The 9,299-nt window shown below is 32.7% G+C and overlaps 2 protein-coding genes across 2 annotated transcripts; both read left to right on the top strand.

Annotated features, from left to right (window-relative positions):
* Positions 1-518: 518 nt before the first annotated feature.
* Positions 519-4,939, top strand: LOC134275310 (C-type lectin domain family 4 member E-like). Its single transcript, XM_062757586.1, has 5 exons — positions 519-557; positions 2,799-2,914; positions 3,767-3,851; positions 4,535-4,739; positions 4,856-4,939. Exons 1-5 carry the CDS (start codon positions 521-523, stop codon positions 4,881-4,883), a joined length of 471 nt encoding a protein of 156 aa, XP_062613570.1. The 5' UTR covers positions 519-520; the 3' UTR covers positions 4,884-4,939.
* Positions 4,940-6,232: 1,293 nt separating this feature from the next.
* Positions 6,233-8,538, top strand: LOC134275313 (perlucin-like). The gene is made up of 5 exons (XM_062757592.1): positions 6,233-6,299; positions 6,506-6,618; positions 7,693-7,789; positions 8,140-8,350; positions 8,508-8,538. Exons 1-5 carry the CDS (start codon positions 6,260-6,262, stop codon positions 8,536-8,538), a joined length of 492 nt encoding a protein of 163 aa, XP_062613576.1. The 5' UTR covers positions 6,233-6,259.
* Positions 8,539-9,299: the final 761 nt, after the last annotated feature.

The following is a 9,299-nucleotide window of genomic DNA, read 5'->3' as shown; positions in this document are numbered from 1 at the left end:
TCCAAAACGAAATAGGATTTTCGAGTTTGGACGATGGACATTTCTTTTTTTTTTTTTTTTTGCTTTTCAGGATTATTTGGAGGTCTAAAAAAATTCTTACACCTAGCCCCCCCCCCCCCCCCAACTTTTAGTTTTCTTCCGACGCCAATGTGATGTGTCCAATGATTAGGAAAAAAGTTTGAATAGATTTATTTATCAGTTTCATCATTAATATGTTATGTTCGTAGAACGTCTATTAATCAGCCTATTGTTATACCATATTTTACACATTAATTATCGATTAATTTTTTCTGTTATTTCCCGATCATGACAAGGAACACAAGTCAAGTCCTGTAATACTTTATCCCATTTTTGATGTTTTATAGGTCCGTGTTTGCAACACTCCGAAATTTATATTGTTTTAAGGACATGTAAGCTTGAACTCTGTTATCTCCATATATTTCATACAAATCTCATGTGTAATTTTGTCCTTTAACCTCACGGGACTTAAGAATTCTTATCAGACAATATTTTTAGGACAATGGATAAGGCTACGAATTTGTATGCAATAATTGCCTGTAAGGTAGTTTTGCTTAATTTGTTTTAATTCACTCAATTAATCTGGATATAATGATTTCTCTCTATTAAATTAATCATATTAAAGCAATCAAATCAACCGTTTTAACAAAAACAAAACGATGTGGAGATGTATGTATATATAAAAAAGCTAAGGAACAATGATCGATATGTACATAAAACAAGTACATATATGTGAAGAAGGCGTTATACACGGACCCTGTAAGCCCAGCTGCCGCACTCGGAGTTCCTCGGATGACTCGTACCTCGCACATAACCTCGGACGTCAACGGTGAGTTACCATCTTGCTGATTCAGTCATGTGATCTTATTTGAATATCTATCAAATGTCATACATTTGAAATCGGCGTTATTTTGTGGCACACTCAACATTTTTTTCTTGCTTTCAAAGCCTACTTACATAAGTTTGTGATCAAAACCTGTTTACGATAAATAATTCCACTAATTAGGAAACATTTTCAAAGAACGTTATGCAGAGCGAAATATGAAATGAGTGATAAGGCAGTTTCCGGCAGAGAAATGTAAGGATCTGATGCGTATTCCTCCACTAATCACATCCGAGGTTTGAATGGAGCGTAGCGGAGTCAGCCGAGGATTGCCGATTGCAGCTGCCGAGGATGACTAAGTATCGGTGTTGCCTGGATCCGCTGTGAGACCTACGTATAATAAAAATGATATGTCGGGAAGATATCTTTCAGTTACTTACCGGGCCTAATAGAGAACAATGAATTAACTAATGCCGCCTTTAAATGGGTTTTTAATTGTCAAGATCTAGTAAATGAAAAGTACAAATAAATTTCTAAAATTGAGTAACACATTTTTTTTTTCTATTGATCCCTTCCAAATATAGCTTGGTAAAATAAGATGTATCGGGATTTAATTTTAAGGTAAACTCAATGAAAAAACATATGTATCTCAAACTGCCATTTTTAATTTAAGAAGATGGCGGTTTTATCAATTTCTGACGAAGGAGATGTATTAGTATACCTAAGTCCCTCAGTAAACGTTTTTTTATTTATCTTATTGACCTCTTTTTTTAAATAATGTTAACATGACATAAGTAGCGAAGTAACTTTGATTTTAAATTGCACGCCATGTTTCATTTTCTACAAAGACCTTAAGGTCAAAATCTAGTAAATGACTTTAGGCTAACATTTTGGTGAAAGATCAACTGTGGCGTCATTTAAGCATTGAATTCATATTTTTGGCTGTCTTCGGTCCTATAACACACCTGGCCGTGCCGACAAATTGAATACCGCGCGTTAGCGCGGTATGATAAATTTGTCGGCACGGCCAGGTGTGTTATAGGACCGAAGACAGCCAAAAAATATGAATTCAATGCTTATATTTACATTCTCTAATTTTCCTTCTTCATAATTGCTTATTTTGTTAACATTTAATGTGAATTTAGCGCCCTTCAAAACTATCATGGTTAATAGATGTAAGAGCCGTTTGTGACGTCAGATGACGTTAAGTGACGTTGCAAAGTTAATTTACGCAAACAAACAATGCGATTAAAAAAATGACAAATTAATGTTTAACGCACATTACGTTAATTTCTAAGTTAATTTTTCAGGGTTTAGTTTTTCATTAAATTGAAATAAAACATTTTACATTTTGGTGTTTCTAAAGTCTTGAAATTGCATATAGTTCCCACTGTATATTCTAACGCGCGGTGACAAGGTTTCGCGTGTGTTATAGAAATTTGAACGTCGTGGATTTCTAATAGATTTGATAAGGAAAATTACACTGAATGTAAATATAATATATTGAATGTATATAATATATATATAATATAATGAATTTCAATTTCCGTATTCCTGTACTTTACAGCTCATAAAGTAATTTCTGTAACGTTAATTATTTTGTTGGAGTTCAATTTGAAATCATGTGAGAGTTTATCCAGATACCTAGTTTCAATTTAATTTAATTTTTAAAAGACGAGGTGAACACCTTAAGAATTATCTTTTTGAGAGACTGTAGGCAATCTGGATACGCTTCTTTAGTCTATTTGACAAAAAACTCCAATACCCGTATTAATGACTTGTTTTAGTAGTTCACATTGAAAGTGACAGTTTAAAACGAAACATGTCGTCTGGTTTACCGTACGATTATGATTTGGAAACCTCATTTGAAAACGCTAAGTTAAAAAGCGTCATTAAAAGAAGTTCCTTCTCATTTAACATATGTGTATAAATTTTTCATTTGAAATTCTATTTATAGTATACGTGTTAGTGACTAACGCTCAGCCCCATCAATGCCCATATGGCTGGAAACAACGAGAGACATCGTGCTACGCCTTTTTTACAGAATTACAACTTAGCTGGACAGAAGCAATGGTAAGGTTTTATCTAAGGTAGATTCAAATTCGGAATTTAATTGCGTGAAATTTGTCAGATTAAGTGGTTTTGGGGAACTAGAAAATCTATTAGGAATTCTACAAGTAAACGTTAAGACAAATAATCATGATTGTTAGAAATACTGGTGTGTTGTATTATCCGTTGTTTATTTTTTATTTTATGTAAAGATATATAATATATATTTCTATTATAAAAGGGATTATGATTTTGATTTAAGCATTCTATTACATTTTCAACTACTAAATACCGTATTTTATTTATTGAATAGAAATTATATTCTGTTAAAGTGGAGATGATATCGAAATGGTAATCATAAAATTCTTATTATATTCTATTATATCATTAAGATAAGATACATGTAAGATTGAATAATACCTCTCAATCTTGTGTTAGGATGATATATTCTTATTATCCAATTAAGTTTAAAGATGTCAGTTGTGCCTCAGAATTAGAACCTTTTAATCCAAGCATATTGATTTTTTTCGCAGAATACGAACTTTCAAATTTTGGTTTTCAGTATTCGAAGTAAACATTCAAATATGTTAATTGTTTGTGTTTAAGTATGGGACTGAAAGCACATGTGCCCAGTATACACTGTTTTTAAACTATGATTTTTTACAACTAGAGCTCTGCCAATTAGTATTACCGGTAGCCTATATTCATAATTTTCCATAAATACAAAGCTGTTTTCAGTTCATTTAATTTTCTGTTTTTAGGAGAGGTATTTTGAACAAAATCAAATACCAAAAGTGAAAATTTTGTCTCTGGACTATTTTACCGAGAAGATTACTGGTTTAAATTTTATGTTCCTTCCTATCTTGATTCTTTCAGCTATACTGCAACGCACTTCATGCCAAATTGGTAGAAATAGAGACGGAAGTGGAAAATGAATTTCTTCGTGATCATGGATTAAAAAGTATATTCATTTCATCATATTTGATTGAATATTGATATCTAAAGAATACAATGTTTGAAATTAAATGCTTACTGTAGTAATAATTCCTTTCGCGAAAAATTAATTTGAAAACGTCTGTATCAACAACTGCACCGCCATGTTGATTATGAATGTAAATGAAGCCATGGTAGAACGAATTTTTTCCGGAATGCATTATATACCTTTCGATTTTCAAAAACAAATTAGACCGCTAAAACGTTGTATGTGACTTAGTAAGATCATTTGATCAAATTAAAGAAAAACCTTATAAAACTTAAATGCAAATGAAAAAATATCTATTGAGTTTAGAATAAATTCCGGGGAAAATTTGCCCCGTCGTTCCCGCTTTACAATTAGTGAAGGTCCAAGCTAGAAAAAATTAAGGTCAATTTCGGAATTGATTTCAGAATATCTCGAGAAGTATAAGGAATTACGGAATGAACTTTGGTAGTAATGAAGATTGTTTATATTTGAATATATATAGGAATGGATAAAAAGTAAAATTGTAAAGCATTTGATTTAAAAGAATTTTAATAGCAAAAGAAGGTACCCTTTGAAAAGAGCTCCATACGTTTATTTTCTTTTCAATACCTCAATTTTTTTAAGCGATCTAAAGGCCTGTGCATTAAACAAAAAAATAACGCATATGTTCAATTTTTTTCCAGCAAACTTCTGGATTGGTTTGACTGATGCCTTGGTGGAGGGACACTGGGTCTGGGAGACGTCACAAACAACCCCCGCCTACACGCACTGGTACCCAGGAGAACCGAATGATGTGTTTAACCATGAAGACTGTGGTGGCATGTATTATTCTGGGCTCTGGAATGATTTTCCTTGTAATACAACTCATAGTTTCATATGTGAAAAAGAGTGAGTTTTATAATCTCGATATCTAAAAAATCAATTTGATCACATCTACTAGTACTTTCAATTAAATGAGTGAAAAATATATGTACTTACTTATATTCGACACTGTTCCATTTCAGCTTGGACGAGATTAATGTCATTGGATGATTGCTAGTCACGATGGCCAATATTTGTCGGTTGAAATAAAGAATATAGAAATATAACGCACATAAATATTTTTGCCTCATTCACAGTGTATATACTGTCAGAAACATATTAAAACAACTATTATCAATGCAAGTTTATGTTTTATATTTTCCCGTTAGTTTCCCATCACGACAAGAAGTACACGCTGAATGTGACCGGTGGGCAGGGGATGTTCACTTCTCCATGGCACCTGGTCCTACCTCTGATGCTTTAGACGACCGTTTTGCTCTGCTCTTTATAAATATTATTATACATGGAAATATTCGCCTCTGTTTTATCTTCGTCCCTTTCGCCCTGACCTCGATTGGGCGAAATTAAAAAGGGGCGAATTCAAAGAATACAGTATAATTTCTTAAAGAAAACTGTGACTAGGCATATTTAAAACGGAGCAAAATTGTTTGCAAGTATGAAAGGGCGAAAATAAAGCGAGGCGAAAATAACCCTGTATACAGTATTTAAATGAACATTTGAGCTCAAATGTTGTTTGTTATCTCAATGCATTTTTGTTTGGTCTTGTTCAAAATTATTTTGCTTAAAAAATTCTGAATGTGCTGTACACAAAAGTACCCCGAAGTTGATAATCAAAAGATGACCGGTTTTCACATTGACAATATCTATGAAGTTTTTTGAGATCATGTTGTCACATTTTGTTTTATTCCTATGGGTTATAATTGTGCTACATATCAAAAGTTCTATGTTTGCATTTATTCACAGCAGAATTTATTCAAACACTTTTATAAAAGATCTTGCTGTGAATATTAAATTAACACGTAAAAAAAAAAACTTCTGATCTGTATTCTGTTTTAGTCCTACTTGATGTTCCTCAAAGGAAAATACCACTGTTCTATACATTAGTTCTTCTTTGTTTTTGTTTGTTTTTACCAGTCCGTCGGATGGGACTTTAAATGGTGCCCCGTGTCAAGGATAACAACCCCCTTGGCACGCAAAAGATCGTTTCTCTGGAGTTCGATAAAGAGTAGGCTCATTGGGGGCCGCCAGAGAAACCAAAAGCTTTCAAAAACCGGTTAATACTTGCCCGCCAAAATATGGCTGAAATATTGCCGACTTGGCGTTAAACAATATAAAATCAATCAATCAATCTTTGTTTTTGTTTTTAAACTAAACATATTAAATGGTAACTGGGCAACAAACATTGTGATGAATGTTACGAATTCACATCTCAAATAGCCAAGTATCAATATACCATTGTAACCTATCAAACCTGTAACCAAATAATGTTCTGTATTATAGAAATGTTCAGGTAAGGCCACGTCTATAACTGGAGATAAATGTATAGGATTACCTTCACTAACAGGAATTTTACTCTTATCTTACAAATGGATATATTAATTGCAACATTCTTAACAACAATTGCCAGTAAGATTCATAATCACTATTATACTTAAACATTCTCTAATATATTTAAATAAATATATTTTTAACAATTTACATCAATTTCTTATGTTTTATTTTGATGCTGTAATTTTTCATTGCTTCTTTTTGTTATTGCTTCTTTTTATTATCTTTTTTCGTGGTTTCTTTCTTTTAGTTAAAATATATAATTTATCGTACAATTTTTCAAGTATCATATAGCGTCAGCGCCCAACCTAGCCAGTGTCCATTTGGATGGAAACAGCGTGGTTTATCGTGTTATGCTTTCTTCGTCGATGTCCCAGACGGATGGACTGAAGCAATGGTTCGTTCTTTTAATCATAACCAGGCACGTAGCAGCAGGGGGGGGGGGAGGGGGCTGTCCCCCCACTTTTTTTCAACATTACTTCTACTATTGAAAATGTTCATTGAAGCACAGGTTGTCCCCATTTAGGCAATGTTTATTTTTATTTTGGTCGTAACTTTTCCAGGTGAGTAAAAAAGATTTTCTAGCTACCCCCCCCCCCACTTTTAAAAACGATGCTATGTGCCTGAATAACATGCACCACCCCAAATAAAGATATACAGATACCCTACAATCAAGCTTACCATCTCAAATTCACTCTATATCTTGTTTTATGAACGGATTTATTTTTTAAAATAACTTACAAGTACATTGTACACTTTATCAAATTCCAGCTTATATTTATATTTTTAACGTATTCAGTTTTTTGTTGGTAAAAGAATGAAAAGAAAACTTCATATTCTGGTCTAATGAAGAAAATATAGATGACAAATAGAATTCAATATCAAAATAGCAGTAGCGCAAACACGGACCGGATCTCTAAAACATCAGAGGTGGGATCCGATGCCATGGAGTGGAGGAGTGAGCATCCCCTGCCGACCGGTCACATCTGCCGTGGGCTCCTTGTCATGATATGGAAATAACAAAAAATCCGTCGTCAACTCAGTGTATAAATAATGGACTAACAATTAGTATGAAAAACCTAAGTCAGCATTGGATTCAATGCTAAATTGTATTTGCTGACAAGGTCATTGTATTGACCAAAGAACTTACGAAATGATGATTTTAAACGAGACTGTCGATATTCTTGTTTCATCAAGATGTTTTTCAATAATTTTCCTCGTTTTAAAAATTGTTCAACGAAGAGTATGCTCTTGCGTATCGAATCATTTTAAAATAATAAACGGGGGATACCCTCACCCACTCTATCACCACATTCTCACTCAGCTTTCTCTGGCCTTTGCCAAACATCTTCTTCCCCTTTCGCTGCTACATTCCTCGTTGTGGTCGTCATTCATTAGCTAACGCCCATTTCTTCCTACAATTTGTTCAGGTCTATTTCTTGCAATTGATAAATTATGTATTTTTCCACAGTTATACTGCAATGCACTTCAGGCCAAGCTTGTGGAAATAGAGACGGAAGTCGAAGATGAATTTCTTCGTATTTACTTAATGGACCATGGATACAAGGGTAAGATAGAAAAAAAAAAATCATTAATATGTAAATTAGAAATATTTTGATATTGACGTTTAATTAAGTAAATAAAATTATCAAAGTTTGCAAAATATTTAAAATTTGTTATATTTGGTGATGAATAACCTATTTACACTGAAAAAGGTTAGATATACTTGTAGTTGCATCGCAGAAAATCTTTCAAAATAATTGTTAAATACAGCAACCATTTTTGTGTGATCATCTTATTATGTTTATTGTACACATGTAACACAATATATACCATTAGTTTTCTGCTTCTTGGATCTGAGTTGTGTTCACTTTATTAAAACTTTATTAAAAATTTTATTTTGACAACTGTACTTTAGGTCAGTTTTGGATTGGTCTGACTGATGCTTTAGTGGAGGGACACTGGGTCTGGGAGAGCACCCAGACAAGCCCAGATTATACTGGCTGGGGGCCGGGGGAACCCAATAATGGGGGTCACCATGAAGACTGTGCCCATATGTATGACGCTATTTCTTTCCACTGGAACGATGTGCCATGTGACCGGAAGTACAACTTTATTTGCGAAAAGGAGTAAGTATATAAAATACTGGCGAAGTACTTTTGCAATTAATGAAAGAATTTTTTTTAGATTACAATTACATGTAGTTTGTTTTGACTTAAGTGCTTGAAAAGATATAAGAAACACACATCGCAGTAAAAATTAATTTTATTCTTTTTCTAATTTCAGACTTGATGATAATGGAGGTATCATTGGATAGAATCCGACTCTAAAGTTTAAAAATATTAGGAAAAAAAATTAAAATATCATTTTTGACATATTGTTATTGACAAATAAGTTTATGAAAATGATAGCAATAGTCTCGTTCTCTTTACAATCTTCATTTTCGAAGTTCTTTGGTTGAGACAATGACCTTGACAGCAAACATAACCTGTTATAAAGCTGAATGCTCACTAAAGTTTTTCATACTAATTGTTAAGTCATTATTTTCTCACTTAAGTTTGATGTAAATTGAGAAATCTTAATTAGAAAAAAAAATTATTTATTTTGATCTTAAGGATATCCGATCCTCAGCTAGGAAGGATAACTCCAAAAATTAATATTTAATTTGAAATGCATCAAAATGAAGCTTGAAATTGATTTTTTTCATGCAACAATTTTCATTTTATTCACCTTTAGAAGATTCAGGGTTTTTGGAAGTCTTAGAAAAGGTCTTATAAAAGTTGACATTTGTACCCCATAAAAGGGAAAAAAATAATATAGTTTTGGAGAAATAAGATTTTCTTGAATCCAGCCTTAGATACCAATCCTTATTAGCATGATATGAAATTAAAACTGATTTGTGATGTCTTGCAATGATAGCAAAAGCCTATTATACTATGTATTATAGAGAAAATGACGGAAATCGAAGACAAAAATACCGAATAAGTATAAAAATCATGACAGTTTCTTTGAATGCCTGGATATGTATCGTTTTTTAACCTAAAATATATTTGATGATCGGTTTGCAATTAGAAAACG

This window comes from Saccostrea cucullata, unplaced genomic scaffold (assembly GCF_032062105.1).
Source record: "Saccostrea cucullata isolate Sc308-1 unplaced genomic scaffold, CSIRO_AGI_Scuc_v1 ctg7547, whole genome shotgun sequence".
NCBI classification, from domain to species: Eukaryota; Metazoa; Mollusca; class Bivalvia; order Ostreida; family Ostreidae; genus Saccostrea; species Saccostrea cuccullata.
This window is presented reverse-complemented; position numbering and strand designations above follow the sequence as displayed.

Coding starts and splice junctions, on each gene's coding strand:
- LOC134275310 (XM_062757586.1), top strand. CDS start 521: ATGGATAAGGCTACGAATTTGTATGCAATAATTGCCT. Junction 558..2,798: donor TTTGTATGCAATAATTGCCT/GTAAGGTAGTTT, acceptor TTCTATTTATAG/TATACGTGTTAGTGACTAAC. Junction 2,915..3,766: donor TTAGCTGGACAGAAGCAATG/GTAAGGTTTTAT, acceptor TGATTCTTTCAG/CTATACTGCAACGCACTTCA.
- LOC134275313 (XM_062757592.1), top strand. CDS start 6,260: ATGGATATATTAATTGCAACATTCTTAACAACAATTGCCA. Junction 6,619..7,692: donor ACGGATGGACTGAAGCAATG/GTTCGTTCTTTT, acceptor ATTTTTCCACAG/TTATACTGCAATGCACTTCA. Junction 8,351..8,507: donor AACTTTATTTGCGAAAAGGA/GTAAGTATATAA, acceptor TTCTAATTTCAG/ACTTGATGATAATGGAGGTA.